At 40.7% G+C, this 19,812-nt stretch overlaps 1 protein-coding gene and 1 pseudogene across 1 annotated transcript in view; one reads left to right on the top strand and one right to left on the bottom strand.

Moving 5' to 3' along the window:
* KIF15 (kinesin family member 15) overlaps positions 1-19,812 on the top strand; it is a 96,961-nt gene that overhangs the window by 68,249 nt on the left and 8,900 nt on the right. The window contains exons 17-30 of the mRNA XM_060308802.1: positions 6,064-6,261; positions 7,012-7,119; positions 7,385-7,490; positions 8,389-8,554; positions 10,970-11,120; positions 11,282-11,367; positions 12,343-12,412; positions 12,805-12,891; positions 13,492-13,596; positions 14,414-14,536; positions 16,359-16,505; positions 17,416-17,517; positions 17,813-17,977; positions 19,508-19,617. Coding sequence (XP_060164785.1) covers positions 6,064-6,261; positions 7,012-7,119; positions 7,385-7,490; positions 8,389-8,554; positions 10,970-11,120; positions 11,282-11,367; positions 12,343-12,412; positions 12,805-12,891; positions 13,492-13,596; positions 14,414-14,536; positions 16,359-16,505; positions 17,416-17,517; positions 17,813-17,977; positions 19,508-19,617 — 1,724 coding nt within the window. The remainder of the gene's footprint in view (positions 1-6,063; positions 6,262-7,011; positions 7,120-7,384; positions 7,491-8,388; positions 8,555-10,969; positions 11,121-11,281; positions 11,368-12,342; positions 12,413-12,804; positions 12,892-13,491; positions 13,597-14,413; positions 14,537-16,358; positions 16,506-17,415; positions 17,518-17,812; positions 17,978-19,507; positions 19,618-19,812) is intronic.
* LOC115838819 (protein LTO1 homolog pseudogene) lies at positions 4,444-4,896 on the bottom strand (annotated as a pseudogene).

Consider the following 19,812-nt stretch of genomic DNA (forward strand, 5'->3'; position numbering starts at 1 on the left):
AGAAGAAAACTGTGAGCATCTGAGAATGAGGAGAGGGAAGGGGAATACATAAGGAAGGCAAAGGTTAAGAAGCTGATGCTGCTCATCCTGGTTATTTTAACTTTTGGACCAAATTCTCTGAAGGCTTGAAAAAACCCTTTCCTTATACATCTTAAAAATAATAGGTGTTTATCTCTAATGGTTATCTTTATCAGTGATGCTTTTTGTATCACTTAATAGGATACTGCTTTTCAAAGTAATTTTATTTGTTTGAATAGGTAATCACATGACTGGAATTTTTTTTTTTTTTTCTTTGCGGTACGCGGGCCTCTCACTATTGTGGCCTCTCCCGTTGCGGAGCACAGGCTCTGGACGCACAGGCTCAGAAGCCATGGCTCACGGGCCTAGCTGTTCCACGGCATGTGGGATCTTCCCGGACCGGAGCATGAACCCGTGTCCCTTGCATCGGCAGGCAGACTCTCAACCACTGTGCCACCAGGGAAGCCCGGAAAATTTTTCTTTCATATTATTTATTTGGTTGCACTGGGTCTTAGTTGCAGCAGGCAAGCTCCTTAGTTGCGGCTTGCCGGCTCCTTAGATGCAGTACCTGGGCTCCTTAATTGTGGCATGCAAAGTTTTAGTTGCGGCATGGATGTGGGATCTAATTCCCTGGCCAGGGATCGAACCCAGGCCCCCTGCATTGGGAGCGTAGAGTCTTAACCGCTGCACCACCAGGGAAGTCCCATGACTGGAATTTTTAAAGGTACAAAGTGACAAGTCTCATTCTGTCTGCTGTCCTTTCAGCCAACCAAGACCCTCCTTGGAGGCAGACAATGTCACGAAGTTTTTTTGTTTTTTCTTTCTTTTTCATATATTTTTTTTATTTTTCACAAACAGTAGCATACACATACACATCATTCTACACCTCAATTTTTTGTTTAAACATAATGATATTTTAGAGTTTGTCCCATGTCTAAAGGGAGAAAAACAAACTTTATTCTCATTTATTTATTTTTTGGCTGCGTTGGGTCTTTGTTGCTGTGCACAGGCTTTCTCTAGTTGCGGTGAGCGGGGGCTACTCTTCGTTGCAGTGCGCGGGCTTCTCATTGTGGTGGCTTCTCTTGTTGTGGAGCATGGGCTCTAGGTGCGTGGCCTTCAGTAGTTGCAGCACGCAGGCTCAATAGTTCTGACACACAGACTTAGTTGCTCCACGGCATGTGGAATCTTCCCGGACCAGGGCTTGAACTCGTGTCCCCTGCATTGGCAGCCAGATTCTTAACCACTGCGCCACCAGGGAAGTCCCTCTCTCCTTTTTGTTTTGTTTGTTTTGGCAGCTGCACAAGAATATACTGTATGGATATATCATGATTTAACTTGATATATATCAAGTTAAATACTATTATTTAACTTGAAAATACTATTTTCAAGTAAATACAAGAAAAATACTATTTTTTCTTATAAAGGTAGAATTTTTAAGGTTGCTCTTTTAAAAAGGCAGCCTTTAAAATCTGTGCAGGAAATTATTTTAAAATACTTGCAGAATATCACCAAATGTTTCATAATTTGAGTTTGTAGCCCCTTAGCAATAGAATTATAGAGCTTGAAGCACTGTGGCATACTAGTCTACTTATTTTTATAGCTGAGCAAACAGGATGAAGGGGATTAAAAGGTTTGCCAAGACTAGCATAGCAATTCAGGTCTTGTTGTTGTTGTTCATTTTTAATTATGTGAGAACTTTATGGATACATTATCCATGTTTAAAGGAAGTATACATATGTATACAAGTTTTGGTTAAAGTTCCTTTTGAGTACCACTGCCAATCTGGGTCTAATCTGGTCCTTCATCCCCCATCCCCATCCCCAGGGGTAATTTATCATCAATTTGGGAATCCTTTTTCTTAGCAATTTTGTACAGTAAATATACATAGTCTGAGAAGATATGTGGAGTTATTTCATAGAGTTTTTTTTTTCTTTTGTCGTACTTTGTTTTTAAAAATAAATGGAATCATCCTACATATGTTATTCTGCAATGGGCTTTTGTTAACTCAGGAATATGCCTTGGGTCTTTCCACATGAACTAGTACTTAGAACTCTACCTCATTTTAAACCCAGGCTTCTGTGCTTTGGAATAATTCCGTGGCTTATTTAGGTGGTTTCCAGTGCAAGCATTCTCCGGGGCGGGTTTTATGAAGGAGAAGTGGTAGTTTTAGGATGTTTCAGCATCCTGCTGAAGTGCCCTCCAAGTGGCTGCACCACATTCCTTCCCAGGAAGCCTGGGAGCACTCCTTCCACAGCACCGGCCCCAGAACTGGCATTGTTCGACAGTCTGATGGGTGAAAATGGTTTTAATTCTACTTCCCCTCATTTCTAGTGAGGTCAGACCACATCTTTTCCTATGTTCATAGCCATTGGTTGGAACACAGGAAAAGATGTTTGACCTATGAAAAAGTGCCTACTTTCCTCCTAGTTATTTATCTTGTGATTTGTAGGCATTTTACGTGTTAATCTTTTGTTTGTTATGTATACTGCCAGTATATTCTGCCATCATGTTCCTTGTCTTTCATCTTTGTATGTGATACTTTTGTTATGCAGAAGTTTGAAAATTTTGATATAGCCAGGTTTATTGATCTTTTATCTTTGCGACTTTCTTTTTTTGGCCGTGCCAAGTGGCTTGCTGGATCTTAGTTCCCTGACCAGAGATCGAACCCGAGCCCCAGCCGTGAAAGTGCCAAGTCCTGACCACTGGCCTGCCAGGGAATTCCCCCTTTGTGACTTTTTAAATACATTTTTAAAGGCCTAGACAATCTCAAGAGCATCAGTATATTCTACTTTCTTTTACTACTTTTATTTTATTATCTTATTTTTTTGCTTTAAAATACGCTGTTTATTTTTTTCTCTAATTATAAAAATAATATATTATGCAAACAGATAGTTTAGGAAACACAAAAATCCACCCAGGAAAACGACAACAAAATCCCCTCCATTCCATTAGCCAGAGATAAGCGCTGCTGGTGTCTGTGACTACGGCACATCTGAGGCCGTGCACCCAGCCCCGGCCTCTGCAGAACTGAGGTGGGGCTGCAGGCCAGGAACAAACAGCGAGACACATGTAAGACAGCTGAGCAGGATAAAGCCGGAGTCTTGTCTTCCAACATCTAGAAGCTGTTTCTCCCTTCTTGGCACACGGTGAGGGCCAGCGTCCCAGGCCCCGCAGGGACCCCCCCCCCACACACACAGCAGCTTCCAGGGGAGCACAGTTTACCCAGATGCTCTGGAATGATTTTAAAATCTGGAGCGGATTCACGGCTACCCCTGTGCTAATCTCACTCATGGCTTCCAGATCTGCTCCCTGGGCCAGAAGCGGGTGGGGAGAGGCCTCAGGCCGGGGTGCCCGAGGGGCCTGGACATGGGCCGTCATGTGCAGAGAAATGCCCGAGAGCCATGCATCTCAGGGGGGACTGGCCTGCCTGGACCTCACCACATACAGACGATGCCTTTTAAGTCTGGGCAGAAGACAGAAGAACTCACAATAAAAGGAAGGCTGCAGTAAGGCTCCAAAGTTTCTGCACGTAGAACGGTGACCATTTTTGATGCTGCAGAGCCCCACCCACCAGGGGACACAGGAAGAGCATGTCCTGGCTCCCTGAGGACAGGGCTGGCCTCTCCTCTCTCAGCCAGACACCCATGTCCATGGCCACAGGGGATGCCCCAGGGCTCCCCAGGGCACAGCGGGGACCTGCGGGCAAGGACCCTGAGCCTGTGGGTGCGACCGCATGGTCCAGAGCAGGCACCAGGAGACGGGGGAGAGAGCCGGGTGCCGGGGTTGGAGTCCCAGCTTTACCGCCCGCTGCCCTTGGACCAGGCAGTCTGTTGGGCCTTGGTTTCCTCATCTATAAAATGGGAATAATGCCCACCTCATGGGCTCCTGAAGGGACTAAATAAAACAGGAGAAGCAGGTCACAGCACTGGCACATCTCAAGGGTAAATAAATGTCACAGTACCCATCACTCCTTCCCATTAACCTGCTTCGTGTCAACCCTGTGGCTCTCACTTTCTTTAAAACTGTCCCTCTGAGCGCTGACCAAAGCCTGGGGGGTAAAGGGGAGGTTTATCCTATCCAGAGCCAACCGGAATCTAGATCCAGCCAGGCCTGCCGGGTGGCGAGAACCCGTGAGCCAGCGGCCTGGACCCTGGACCAGAGAAGAGCAGCCCCGCGAGGGCTCTGCCAGGGCCATGTTCAGACTGCAGAGCAGACAGGGCCCAACAAAGGACGGGCTTGTGTGGAGGGGCCCCGTGGGGGGCACTGAGGCGATGCAGGCAGACCTCAGGGGAAGGCACCGGCCAAGCTGGAACTCTCCCTGCAACACTGAATCCCTCATCATTGTTTTGCCTTTAATCACATTTTTAAACACTTAACATACAAACATCTGTTCCTTGATGTTTTGTCTTTGTTACTCTGTCATCCTCAAAATGAAAGTCCAGAACTTTCTGCACTAATTTTAAAGTCAGGCTGAACGTTTAGTAATGAACAAGGCTGCTTAAATTTCCCTCTAATTTTGTCTAAGTCTTCGTGAAGTTTATCATAAGTAGGGTCATCATAAGGGAGTTTCTGAATCATTCCAATCAACGATTCTAAGACCTTCATCTTTTTGCTGTCTTTCTCAATGGCGGAACCGTGCAGGAGACATCTCCAAGCAAAAGCAAAACCTTGGTAGCACTTGATCTCAGATCTGATTTTAGTTCCGTGTAACGTGTTATACTGTCTTCCTTCAGTCATACCCAAACTACTTCCTTATTCATAGCCTTCCTGATACCCTTCCCTGTGAAACCTCTCATCCGCCATCACGATGGCATCGAACATGTCCTGACTCCCAGCCGTGGCGGCAGCCGCCCCGCCCCTCAGACCCGGCCGCCCCATTCTGCGGCCACAGACCCGCAGAGCCTCGGGCACGGATGCCTCTTTTACTACTTTTATAATTTTCTTTTTACATTGAGATTTTTAATGTGTCTGCTATTTTATTTTTAAATGGCATGACATACAGGTTTACCTTTTTAAAAAAATAGACCATGTTTTATATATGGAATCTAAAAAAAAAATGGTTCTGAAGAACCTAGGGAGGGGCAGGACAGGAATAAAGACGCAGGCATAGAGAATGGACTTGAGGACACGGGGAGGGGGAAGGGTAAGCTGGGACGAAATGAGAGAGTGGCGTGTACTTACATACGCTACCAAATGTAAAATAGATAGCTAGTGGGAAGCAGCCGCATAGCACAGGGAGATCAGCTTGGTGCTTTGTGACCACCTAGAGGGGTGGGATAGGGAGGGTGGGAGGGAGGGAGACGCAAGAGGAGGAGATATGGGGACATATGTATACGTACAGCTGATTCACTTTGTTATAAAGCAGAAACTAACACACCATTGTAAAGCAATTATACTCCAATAAAGATATTTTTAAAAATAATAAAATAGACCATGTTTTTCTCATTAATTTGAACTTTCCACATATAAATTATTCTAATTCTGGACTTTTTATTTTCCAGTGTTCTGTTTGATTATACATATGCTAATAATGCATTGTTTTAGTGACCATACACTTCCTAATTTGTTGTCTTTTTGTCTCGCACTTTTTTTTTTTGTATACAGTTTAGAGTCGACTTATCAAGTTTCATTTTTAAAAATCTTACAGCAATTTTTGCTTGAGACTGCTTTGAACTGATAGGTTTGTTTCCACAAGGGCATTTCTATGCAGCCTCTCAAGGATACATTTTCTTTTCTTTTTTTCCTTAAATATTTGCTTATTTGGCTGCTCCAGGTCTTAGCTGCAGCATGTGGGATCTTTAGTTGCGGCATGTGAACTCTTAGTTGTGGCATGTGGGATCTAGTTCTCTGACCAGGGATTGAACCTGGGCCCCATGCATTGGGAGCATGGAGTCTTAGCCACTGGACCACCAGGGAAGTCCCAAGGATACCTTTTCTTTTCTCTTGATGAACAGAATTTTAATTTTATCCTCTCTGTTCACACAATTATAAATATGCTATTTTCATGTGTGCTAATGTTGTTTTCCTAATAATTTTTTGCTGCAGATCATAACGACACCAACCAAGGCTTATCAACTTTGGTCTCGATCAGTACCAAAATTAAGCCCTGAACTGGAGAGCTTTGGCTCTGCACACACTCAGAATTCTAGCAGATTGGATAAGGATATCTTAAATGAGCCATTGCCACCTGAGATTAGTGAACAAGCTTTTGAAGCCATTTCTGAAGAGCACAGAATGGTGCAGGTACCTGTTTAGTATTAAAATCGTATATTTTTAAGGATGAGTGTGTAAAAATCCCTGGGTTAGAAATCAGCCTGCTCTTGTTCTTTTAATCTGCTTTGCAGTATTTAGCAAGTCACTTTCCACTTTCCTTGAGCTTTGGTTCTCTCGTGTGTAAAAAGACCAGTTTGCTACTAGCGTCTAGTTCCAGAACTGGTTTACACGGCACAGTGTTGTATCTGCTAAAGAAGATTAAATAGTTGAAAGAATCTTGTGATCAAATTTTAGACAGCTTTTGGTATATTTGAAATAACATGTGAAGTTTGTTTATCTCAGAATTCAGTGATTTATTTTTTCTTTTAAGAAGTTTATCTACTGTCTAGTAAAACTTACAGGGAGCCACGTCACCCCAAATTCCAAAATTTTGCCCTTCCACGGGTATGGAGACCTTTCTGGTGAAAGTCACTTCATATAGGCCTGAGAAAGTTTCTTAGAAGTCTCAAGATGGCTCTACGATTTAATCTATGATTTTAATTTTTATTACTTCTTTCCTTTGTGTTTGAAATTATCCACTTTGATGGGCCACAAGTATAATTCTGAAACATGAGAAATCATTAGTGTAGCCTTTGAAGTGGTGTTCTGGCTCCAAACTGGCCTTTGATACCTTTGTCCATATGAGGTTTTGAGTTTTGTATTTTTAATGCAGAAGAAATTATGGAATGTTTAAGATGTCCATTAAAAGAATTTTTGGCCACTGAAGTTCTTGTGTTGCAGGAACAAATGTGTGCCCTTCAAGTCAAGTTGGATGAAGAAGAGCATAAAAACCTAAAGCTTCAGCGGCACATTGACAAACTGGAACATCATTCTACTCAAATGCAGGAGGTGAGACCGTGAGCATTGCCTCAGAAAAGACATGAAACAGATCCTCAAAGTAAGAGCATCCCAGGAAGGAAATGACTTTATGAAGCCTTGGTCAAGGTTTATTTGAGTTGTATTCTCTATTTTGTTACTTCACCTACTATAATGAGACACACATCCCTAGTCTGAATTTAAGACTAGATTGTAAAAACAGAAACAAGGTGATGATTTGAAGTGTGTCTTAACATGCTAGTATTTTTTTTCCAGTAAATTTATCTCTTTCCCAAAGCTTTTCTCATCGGAAAGAACTGATTGGACCAAACAGCAGCAAGGGTATCTCTCTCAGTTGAATGTCCTTGAAAAGCAGCTTCAAGACACTCAGACCAAGAATGACTGTGAGTCTGAACACTGGAAGCTTCCTAATCTGAATACTGTAACTCAGTATCTTTTTACTCATATGGATAAAATGTTGTCCCTGTGTTTTTGGTTGGTTGTTTCTGTTTGTTTGTTTTAAATTAGACCAGATGAGTAATAGCAATGTATTATAAAGGGTCATTTTTTCCAGGACTGCTCTCAAACAAATGATACAAATGTTTGCTTAAAGTTTTAATACTGCTTTGAAAACGAAGTGTCTTGAATTCATAAGATGAATGTTTTACTAGTGACAAAAAAGCATAAAATATATTTGTATATATTCATAGATGTGGGAATATCATTTAATTCCCAGTTCTTTCAGTTTCTTCTTTCATCAGAGTATTTGCAATAGCTTATGATAAAGCTAAGGCAAAAAAGACAGCCGTTTCCTTTTCTTTGATCTAAAAAGTAACCTAATTTTAATTCCAGTTGGAGTTTCCTTAGAAGACCAGAGTGTTTAACCTATTTTGGAAAGTTCTGGTGCATCTCCAAGGGTTTTCAATAAGTAAGATTAGGTCACTTAAAATACGTTAAATCTCTTGTCTTTTTTTCTTATTTGAAGAGTTTTGATGTACATTCTGCAGGAGAAATGTAGAAAAATCAAATGACCTAAATGTGAGGGACAGGTGTTAACTTTTTTTTTTTTGGTAGAAATATACCAAAAACCTTGAGCAAGGGAGAGGAAGAAAATAGCAATCTCAGTGCTCCTAGATACCTCCCATTTAGTTGTTCAAAATTTTTACACTTAAAATGGTCTCTTCAACTTGTTTTTGCTGATTGTGTGAAGGGTACCTATCAAATTTATTTGCCTTCTTTGTAAAACATACATGTAAAGAAAAGTCTGTTAAGAGTTATTATGTGTTTGTTTGTTTGTTTCAGTTTTGAAAAGTGAGGTACATGACCTGCGAGTAGTTCTTCATTCTGCAGACAAGGAGCTGTCTTCGGTGAAACTGGAATATATTTCATTCAGAGAGAGTCAGGAGAAAGAACTCAACAGCCTTTCTGAAAGACACATGCATGTACAGCTTCAACTAGATAATGTCAGGTAGAGTTGTTCTGTTATTGTTTCAAGTTGCCTGATTGGCCTGTAACCCAGGACTACTTGAAGTACAAGTGCTATAAACCCAACTCAAACTAGTTTAAAAAACTAAGAGGTAATTTATTGGAAATTCCCTGGCTGTCCAGTGGTTAGGACTCTGTGCTTTCACTGCCGAGGGCCTGGGTTTGATCCCTGGTCAGGGAACTAAAATCCTGCAAGCCGCATTGTGCCCCCGTTTAAAAAAAAAAAAAAGGTAGTTTATTGACTCACGACATTGGGAAGCCCCAGAGGTGGTTTTGGTTTCATGGACAAACTAGATTGAATCTCAAACAATATTGTCAGTGTGCATCCCCATCCCCCCACCCCCCCCAGCTTCTCTCCCTCACTTCCTCTTTCACTCCCTCCCTCCCTTTCTCTCTGCTCTTCTTCCCTCTGTGTATTGCCCTTATTCTCTTCTACTGTTGAGGACCTTGCTCTATGTGATGGGGAACAGATTGCCTCAGACAGCTCCATCTTCTGTCTCCTGGCATAACAATCCCTGCGAAGAAATTCTCTCTCCCCATTGCCGTATATCAATCCCAGAGAAAACTGGTATTGTTCTTGCTTGAGTCATCTGCTTACTTTTGGATCAGTCACTTGCCAAGTGTTGGCCCAACAGAGGTGATGTGTCTGTTTCCTCTCCAGCGGGAAAGGTGTGCTCTTACTAGAAGGGACAGTACAAGGTAGACCAAATATGTAGTTGCCACCCTTGTCCACAGTAACTCCAGAGGCTGGCGAGTTAGTCAAGTGCTGGCAATCTTGAAACAAAGTAATCTAAGATGTAAATTGTTTGGTTTTTTTTCCTCACTAATTTCAACCTTTTGTAAAACGTAACGTAAAACCATCTTGTGGTTTTGATGCTATTTCCCAAGTCTATGGCAATAATTTAATAATGGACATTTTGATTGTGATACTGTGAGTGTGATATGAGTGTGACTGCTTACTCTAGAAAAGCTGCTAATAGACAACCTTGAATTTAGTTTTTGTAGACATTGCAAAGACTAAAACCTGTAAGCCTTGAGTGTTTTTTGAATATGCAACAAGGAATTAAAAATAGAGGAAGAAAACTTGAGGTCTGCATGTCTCCATAGACATGTTTTTGTTGGGCCTGCCCAGTATGGTTTTTGAAAACAATTTAGCATAAAATTTTTTAAATTGAGAACTTCCTAATAAAGATCCATATTTCAGCATCCTGTTAAAAATCCGACAAGTTGGTGGCACTGGGCCCACATTCTTGTATGGCAGCCATCCTTTAGAGAGGGGCCTGTGCTCAGTCAGCACAGCCTGCACTCCCCGGCACCGTTTCCCCAGCACCAAGACTGCTGGTCAATGGCTATTTGTCATCACAGGTGCACTGTTGTTTTTTCTTACACCTGGTATTAGTTTTTAACATCCGAATCACTAAATCTTATCTTGGCTCTGTCGTAAACTAATTTTGTGTGATTTTTTTTGCACTCAACGTGACGTACATTGAGTATATCACTTACTGGGTTGCTTAAACTGTCATGGCTCTCAAAGGTTAAGGCCTCTAAGTGAGACCACCCAACCGCCGTGTATTTCTTGAATTATTTTACCTGCTTTATATATACAGTTTGTATCGTAAATCATATGTTCTCCCTCCCTACCATGTATTGTCTGTATATCTATCTTTAGCAACTGATTTATCTTACTTCGTAATTTGCCACTTCTGCTCTGCATGGTTAGTGAAGCCAGATAGATCCAGGTCTCATAGGCCTCTGTGTACAAGCTGGGACATCTGTTTTGGGTGGTCCAGAGGTCATGTTTACTAGTTTTTGGATGAACTCTGTTTGGGCATGTCACAGTATGTTGCTAAGTAGAATAAGAGGGTGAAAACCTAAAAAGCAATAAGTAATAATCATGTGACTTAAAAGATAGTTCTATCCTAAAGGAGTTTATTCTCTTGCTCAGATCAAAGCCATATTTGCCATCTTGAAAAACCTTCCTAGAGTCGGGAGAATAGGTGTTGAGTCTATAGAGTTCAGCTATCAGCAAAATTAAATCAATGGGCAGTCTTTAGTTTACATGAGGGTTAGGTCTGGAACCCCCTAAATGAGTCTCATCACCCAAAATTGCCAATCAATTAAGCATGTCTGGTTGAAATCATGGGAGAAAGAATGAAGAAGTAAATGGCTGCAGGCTAACATGCCCAACCTGTCTTTTCCATCCCCATCACACTAATATTCATGCATCACATCATAATGACCATTTCACAGAAGTCCGTGAGGAGCTTTACATCAGTCAAGCCTTCTGTAAGTTGGAAATGGCCTGTAGATGGGATAAAGTGAACTGCAGATAAATCTGACTAGCAGAACTACATTTAATGTCTATATTTACATTTGTAAAAATGTTTTCCTGTTAAAGATTAGAAAATGAAAAGCTTCTTGAGAGCAAAACCTGCCTACAGGATTCCTATGACAACTTACAAGAAGTAATGAAGTTTGAAATTGACCAACTTTCAAAAAACCTCCAAAACTGCAAAAAAGAAAATGAGACTCTGAAATCTGATCTGAGTGTAAGTTAAGAAGGATATTGGTTATTGATGAACTTGTTCTGGATGTGTGACTGTTTGACCTCTTCCTAACTTCTGTACTGGCCCATTGTGCCTGCCACGTAGAAGGTACTCCATGTGTTTGTTGACTGCACCTTAAAATCTAATATAACATTGTCTTTTAGAATTTGATGGAGCTTTTTGAGGCAGAGAAAGAACGCAATAACAAATTATTATTACAATTTGAAGAAGATAAAGAAAACAGTTCTAAGTGAGTGCTATTTACCTTTTCCGTAGTTGACTAGAATATCATTTACTACCACATTCTTTATCTTGCGGGTTTTCTTTTTTTTTTTAATTGGTAATAGCTTGTTAAGTTTTTTTTTTAAAGCATTCCAAAAGGAATATCAGATTTTTTTGTATAAATGGCTATGAAGAGAAACTTAATTTTTCAAAACATTTAATAATTAGCTACAGTACTTTTTAAATGAATAGCAGTTGGTGGTGATCAGAACTCAGGACCTTCTGTAAATAAATCACAGTATTTATTATTGAAAGGTGGGGACTGATTTATTTCTATCTCTACTATTTGATTTCTCTGCTCTTTTTTTCTTCTGGTCCCTTATATGAACACCATTGTCTTTCTTTCCTCTCTCCAAATTCTTTTCCTTGGTGATCTCTCTCAGTCTCTTCATTCCAGCCAACAGGAGGATTATGACTCTAATAAGAAGAATTTGTATTAGTGTATTCAGCAGATACTTGTAGAGTTCTTACCATGAGACAGATTCTCTTCTAGTCCCTGCTATATACTGGTGACTCCATCTAATTGGGAAAGACAGTTAACATTTAGTCGCTCATTCAAACGCTTAGTGATATCCAGCAAGCCAGGCACTGTTCTGGTAAATGCCAGGACATTTAGAGGTAAGACAGTGAACAAAATAGCCCTGTCCTTTTGAGGTTCACATTGTAGCACAGAGAGATGGGTAATAAGTAAATAGTATAAATGTTAGAGAGTCCTAAGTACTCTGGAGAAAAATAAACTGTCCTGGCACAAAACTGGGTTTTTGTTAAATAACTGTTGAAGAAACTGGTTCAAATTTCTGATCCTACTGGAATACAATTCCTAACACCAAGTATGTGTCTAATAAAGTTCAGTTGCATTGCATCGAATCTCTTCTGTACGAATGGACTCAGTTCCTGTTTCCATTGAATGAGTCATGAGTAAAAGATAGTTCTTCTTTTCCAGAGAAATCTTAGAAGTTCTTGAAGCTGTACGTCAGGAGAAACAGAAGGAGATGGCCAAGTGTGAGCAGCAGGTAAAAATGTGCTATACTCTCACTCTGAAATTTGAGGTTTATAACTTTTATTCCTGATGTCCAAAGAGATTTGTTATAAAAACTGTTTCAGCTTTCAGATGTTGAAAATTTATAATAAAAAGATGGAATTTTTGGTTGGTTGTATTATTTTCAACTCTTGTTTTTCTAACTCCCAGATGGCTATAATCATAATTTGTTGGTGGTTTCCTGATAGAGACCACAAAATCATTCTCGTTTAACCCAACTTTTTATTTTCAAATATTACTCCTTAGTATACACTGTTTAATATGAAAAGCAGATTTCAACTCCTTTTATGCTTTTTAAAATACATGTGTGTGGTTAACTTTGTGATTTAATTCTTTTTCTAAAAACATTGATTTTTTTCCCCATAGATGGCAAAAGTACAGAAACTAGAAGAGAGTTTGTGTGCTACCGAAAAAGTAATCAGTTCTCTGGAGAAGTCTAGAGATGCTGACAAGGTAGGTAGAGGTTGAGGCTATAGCCCCCTGCATTTTCCTTATAAACGCTGCCTTCACATTCCAGTCTCCTGCTCCCAGGGTTAGCTAGCATTTCTGTACGCACTTAGGCCTTGCTCATCTTCCAAGGTTGCTAGAGAATGAAGTCTTTAAGTTAATTTTCCTCATAACTTCAACCCAAACTGTTCTATCACTCTTGATGGCAGTGTTTCTAAAACACATCCCTGCCCCCTTTAACTAGGATGCCGTCAGTGCGACCTTTTCTCATTGATTGTGAGTGCCACGATACAAATTCTCAAATCCCTGGTGTTGGCTTTAACTAGAATAATAAACATTAATATGTATGTCTGAACATAAAATTAGGTGTACATTCCTTATATGTCTAGCTCTTATTCATTCATGAAACCAAAGCAAATGATTAACTAAAATATTAGAAAACCAATAAAATATAAATTGGTAATATTAATAATGTAATGTGACACATGGTATTTTGCTAAAATAAAATTGACTTCTATTGTCATTTGGAAAGATAAATGATTTATCATTAAAAAAAGATCTCCTTGCTGTCATTGGGTATGAAGATATTGTTTCTGTCCTTGTCAGGAAGTTGTAGCTGACCTCATGAGCCAGATCCAGGAGCTAAGAACCTCAGTCTCTGAGAAAACAGAAACCATAGACACCCTGAGGCAAGAACTGAAGGACATCAATGTAAGTTCTGTCGCCAACAAGATATGAAATTTGAGCAGGAGGCACAGTTCACAGACTCAAGTGGTTAACCAGTGCCCCACAGAAAAAAGGGTTCTGTGGTCACCCACGTTTGAAAATATGTAGTAGTGAAAGCTCAGCAGGCTTGGGTATCTGCAGAACCCGCAGGGCCTTTAGTATGCTGACGTGTGTGCTGTGTGCATCTCGGGAAGACAGAGTTGGCTGCAGCATTTCTCAGATCTCACTGACCTGGGAACAGTGCTCTCTGTGCACATTTGGGAATTGCTGATCCAAATCAGATCAGAAACAGACTGGCTGTTGCCTCTGATGGTTAAGGGTATGTGGTGTTCCTTAATTGCTTCAAGAAAAAAAATAGCACATTTTAGTTAAGTTCAGAGACATCAGTGATTTAGAAAGTGAGTTTGTTTCCCCATTATTGGACTTTATCATTTCCTAAAGTAACTACTTACTCTTCCTGCATATAAATGGTGAATGCTTCCTCCGTCCCTTGGGTCAAGGTAGTTTTTTGTTAATGTTCGTCACTCCTGTGCTCCAAAGGGAGCTTGCTGCACTCCACTGATTTCTGATAAAGATGACAAAACCAGATGTTTTTTCACTGATACCTGTGGGACTTTTCCACTTCTTCTTGCCGTTCATCCATTAACTCTTCCACTCCTTCATTCAACAAGTGGTTATTGAATTTATTTGTGTTGATTTGGTCATCACCTTGGAACTCAGATTCATTCTTCAGTTATTATAATCTAAAAATAAACTGATAATAAAGCAGACAGATCTTGTATCATCATTTTCTTTTCTGTAGGGCAAATATAATTCTGCTTTGGTTGACAAAGAAGAGAGCAAAGCATTGATTAAGAGACAGGAAGTGGACATTCTGGATCTGAAAGAATCCCTTAGACTGAGAATACTCTCCGAGGACATAGAGGTAGATGTTAACACATCATCACCCTTTTTGGTTTAATACTTGTCAGTATGTTTCTGTGTGTTATTAATGAATAAATAGAAGACTTTTAAAAAGGAGTAAGTCATAATTTGAGCCACTTTCCCTAAGGTAGTTAGGCAACTGATAGATAATACTAAGATTGTTATATTTTGTTTAGTTGATTTATTTTCGTTCATTTGTGCTAACACCATGCTAAGTTCCTGTAACTCACCCTCTTCTGAAAAGGAAGCAGAGTGGAAACTGCATTTACTTGGATGCAGTGGTAGCAGCAGGGAGCAAAGAAAGGGCTGGTTAACCACAAAATTGCTTCTTGTGTTTTAGCTAAAATAAGTTTTAATTATCTTGTTGTTGATGTAAATGTATCTTTTAAAAAATTAAGCAGTACTGTCGTGTGGTTCAAAATTCAAAATATATAAAGCAATATACATTCCCTCTTGTATATCCTTCCAGAGATATTTTTGGCTAATCCTATATACCTTGAGTTTTCCTTTTTTCACACAGATGGTAACCCACTGTGTATACTGCTCTGAACCTGCTTTAGAAATAGTTTTCTTGCTATCCATGAAACAAATTCAACAAATATTTATTGAACCCACCTGCCATACAACCTGTACCTGTTTGTCATTTGGGAATGGAAGAATGATTGAAACACAGTTACTTACCTTGAGGCATGCAATCTAGCTTAAGAGGTAGATGTATTATGATGTGACAAATGACTTGGGAGCACAGAAAAGGGAGGGAGAGGAGCAGTTATGCCTGGAGAATTCCAAAGAGCTTCCCGGAGAAGATAGTACTAGTATAAGACTTTGCTAGGGAGGGAAGCCTGCCACCTGTGAATGTTTGTGGAGCATCCTCATAAAGGGGAACAGTTGGGTGTGACTGACTTGAGGCGGTTGGCTTTTTGGACAACCCAACAATAATCTAGATATGAGAATTAGATGCATATAATAGTGAAAAATTCAAATCAACTGAAATATTTAGTGAAGGGTTAAATGGTGGTGCATCCATAAGATGGAATAGAGCCCACTCGATGAAAATGATATAATAAAAGAGTAAGTGTATGTGGAGATGTTTGTGATCTATCAGGTACATGTGTGCAATACACATATTGTATCTATGACATATATAATACTGTATGTTTAATGTATATGTAATGTACACTATTATATATATCTGTGCACATATACATGCACGTTTGGAAAGTTAGGGGGAATAGATTCTGCTCTAATTTGGTAGAGATTACATACACTGTGTACATAGGAATTATGTATGCAACCTATAGGACTTCTAATTCTCTCTGCCACTTTCCATCAAGCTACTCCCCTGAAAATTTGATGGCCTATGACACTGTATCACAGCCTGGTGAACTGGCCAGCCCCTCCCCAATTAGCTGAGGGGTACTCATCTTTACAACTGTTTACCTTCCCGTGTATAATGGACTAGAATCTATTGGTGAGACAACAGGTAAACTAGAGACCCATGCCTGGAGTCCTCCCAAGGAAGGAGAGATCAGCTGTAAGAGATTACCTGGGGTTGAGGGGAGAGGGCAGCAGAGGGCAGTTAGACCTCAACTGGGATACTTATATGAATTTACTGTAGTATTTGTCTCTGGACCTCATGACTTAAGTATTAACTGCTTGGTTTGTCTTGGAATGGATTAGCATACAAGCAAAAAAAAAAAAAAAAATTCTCACTTAAAACTTTCTTAACGTTTTAAAAATCATACATGGTAATGATTTTTAAATCGATATTGGAGCACCACAATTAAAGAGAGTCTTCCCCTGTGGGGATTGTCCCCTAACAGAGGGACATGCTCTGTGAGGACCTGGCTCACGCCACTGAGCAGCTGAACATGCTCACCGAGGCCTCGAAAAAGCACTCGGGGCTTCTGCAGTCGGCCCAGGAGGAGCTGACCAGGAAGGACGCCCTCATCCAGGAGCTCCAGCATGAGGTGAGATGCAGGGTGATCGTCGCTCAGGATGGGCTTTGGGGGTTGGGGGAGCAGGACTGTGTGGCGGTTGAGCTCATGAGTTCCCTGCCTCGGCTAATTCTCTGCATTCAGAAAGGTGGGCTAGCAGGGCGAGTAGGTAGTGGGGCAGCAGCGCTGTCGACTCTTAACAACCTGGTTGCTTCTGTGTGTTCAGACTTGGTGGCTGTCCTCCTGCCCACCCTCTGCCCTTGACACGTGCCAGCAAGTTCTAACCACTGTGGCAAAGGTTATGCCTGACTTTGTTTTTTTTTAAATTTTAATTTTTGTCTTTGGCTGCGTTGGGTCTTTGTTGCTGCTCATGGGCTTCTCTAGTTGCGGCGAGTGGGGGCTACTCTTCGTTGCGGAGCACAGGCTCTAAGCGCTTGGGCTTCAGTAGTTGAAGCACATGGGCAGAGTAGTTGCGGCACGTGGGCTCTAGGGCATGCGGGCTCAATAGTTGTGGCTTGCAGGCTCTAGAGCACAACCTCAGTAGTTGTGGTGCACAGGCTTAGTTGCTCCGTGGCACGTGGGATCTTCCTGGACCAGGGCTCGAACCCGTGTCCCCTGCATTGGCAGGAGGATTCTTAACCACTGCGCCACGAGGGAAGTCCCATAGCTGACTTTTGTCCTCTTTTTTGGCTAGTGTAGTTTTATAATATATTTTGTAACTTTCCTCAAATGACCCTTTGATTACTTGTGAAACTTAAAAAAGAAGTTTCTTTTAAAGTGTAAATAAATTTGTGAGAGAAATGTCAAATTATCAATCAAGCCCTGAAAAAATAATGGAAGAAGTCCATTTCTGCATGCCTTGGGAGGATTGTCTGTTCTAATCGGACCATGTACGTGTATTATTTTCTAACTTGTAATCTTATAATCTGTTCAATTTTCCCAGCTAAACCAAAAGAAAGAGGAAGTAGAACAGAAGAAGAATGAATATAACTTCAAAATGAGGCAGCTAGAGCATGTGATGGATTCTGCTGCCAAGTATCCCCAGGTACTTCTCATAAGAAAGAGTGCATTTCAGGAAGAATAAGCAATTTTGTGAGCGATGGAAGTTGGAAATTGCTAAGACCAGCTTTGTCTTTAGAGAAAAAGATTTTCACTAACAGCTTTTCTGCTTTTTTTGATAAAAAGGTACCAGTGTTTTATTTGTTTTACTTGGACAAGAATTAGAATAGCGAGCTATATATGTAGCCTGTGTATTTTCTACGTGCTTGGCAAGTATATTTACAATGAAATCTTTATAACCACTCAATCAGGTATCTGGGTGAAATTTGATTTTATTTTAGAGCCCTAAAACACCACCACACTTTCAAACACATTTGGCGAAACTCCTGGAAACGCAGGAACAAGAGATAGAAGATGGGAGAGCCTCCAAGATTTCTTTGCAACACCTTATAACAAAGCTAAATGAAGACAGAGAAGTCAAAAATGCTGAAATCCTCAGAATAAAGGTAACTGGGTAATTTTTTTCAATGAATTTAATGTTTCAAAATAAGCAGTATCTTTCATGGTGACTGAGGATCCAAAATTCAAAAGGGACAGAACTCCAGGGTAGATGGAGAAAAGTCTTCCTCTCACCCCTGACTCCAAGCTGCCTAGTTTGCTGTCCCTGTAGGCTTCAGGTGTAGCTAGTTTCTTAGTTATCTTCTGAGAACTTTTCAGCAGCACCTATAACCAGGCGCATAAGCATTGTCTCCCTGCCCCATTTGTTTTTCATGCTATGGTGTCATATCATACAGGCTGCACTAACTACTCTCATGACAGTGCTGTCCAACTTTTAGATTTTTGCCAGTTTAATAGCTGAAGCACGTTATCTCATTGTATTTTTAAATTTGTATTTTTCTTATTAGGAGTCAGATTGAGCATCTTTTGGTTTTTTGTGTCTATGAACTATATCCTTCACCCATTTTTCTGTTGTTGGACTTTTTCTTAATGAGGTACAAGCATTCTTTATATGTTAGAGAGATTTGCTTTTGTCTGTTTCTCTTGTTTGCCATTTCTTTCAACTTCCTTCTAGTGTTTTTCGCCCCGTACTTGGGGGGTATGGTTTTTGTGTGTGGGAGAGTATATTTAGGGCGGTGTTGGGGTGGGAAGTGCGTGGAGAAGCGCCTGGGTAGGTGTAGTGTGGGCGCAGAAGGGAGTGTAGGGAGGATGCGATGCCCCATAGCAGATAGTCTGTGACCTCATGGCTCTGCAGTGAGTTTTTGTTTAGGAACAAAATTAGCCTTCTGTGTAGGAAGACAGTATCACTCTTAAGCTTTGTTTCTCATAGAGGGGATCATTCCTGGCTTCTTTATTCGGGGCAGCTCTCAGTATGCTGCTATCTCAGGAATGTGGCATGATCTTGGTACTTAGAAGAAATTGGATCAGGTTAAAAGAAATCAAACAATAGATAAGCAGAAGTAAATCAAAAAGTTCACTCCTTGCAGACGAGTATTTATTTCCTCTGGGTGGTTATGCTCATGATTTTCAAGTCAGAATCCAATTAAGTATTTTGAGGCTGTGGCACATCAATTTTTAAAAATTAGAATCTAATAAATAGAATCAAATAGAACATTTACCAAAGTAGTAGATGCTTTTGTTCATCTTTTCTCATAAAGGAATTTTAATGAATTAAGGTTTGTTTGGGGGTTTTTTTGGCCGTGCCGCCTGGCATATGGGATCCTAGTTCCCCAACCAGGGATCGAACCCGCGCCCCCTGTAGTGGAAGTGCAGAGTCTTAACCGCTGGACTGCCAGGGAAGTCCAAATTATGTGATATTGATAAGAGACTATGTTTAAGACAATGGGGGTATGAAAATTAATCACATTCGGAGCCCCTGAGAGCTTCTCATAGTCTACTTTTTCTCCAGTGATACCCAGAGCAGTGTTCAGTGTGTGGAGGGAGCTTAAAAGAGGAATACTTGTCTCATCACGGCCTGGGGAGCAAAATAATGCCTACTATAAGGTGTTTTCTGAAAAGACCTGATTTGATGTTATTAGGAGCAGTTGTGTGAAATGGAAAACCTACGCCTGGAAGCCGAGCAGTTAAGAGAGAAAAACTGGCTCCTGCAAGGTCAGCTGGATGATATTAAAAGACAAAAGGACAACAGGTGAGAAAGAGCCACGAGCAGTCTGTGAGCTAAATCTTGGCCTGCCTGGGGATAGTTGAGTGAATGAGGTCAGCATAGGTTTCACAGTGTGTGTGATGTTTCTTGCTGATCCAGGAGCCGCTCCAGGGGTTGCTTCTCAATCAGGTCTGATGAGGGGGTTGTTTTACCAGAGAGGGAAAATAAGGTCATCACCAT

This window comes from Globicephala melas, chromosome 11 (genome assembly GCF_963455315.2).
Source record: "Globicephala melas chromosome 11, mGloMel1.2, whole genome shotgun sequence".
Lineage (NCBI taxonomy): Eukaryota > Metazoa > Chordata > Mammalia > Artiodactyla > Delphinidae > Globicephala > Globicephala melas.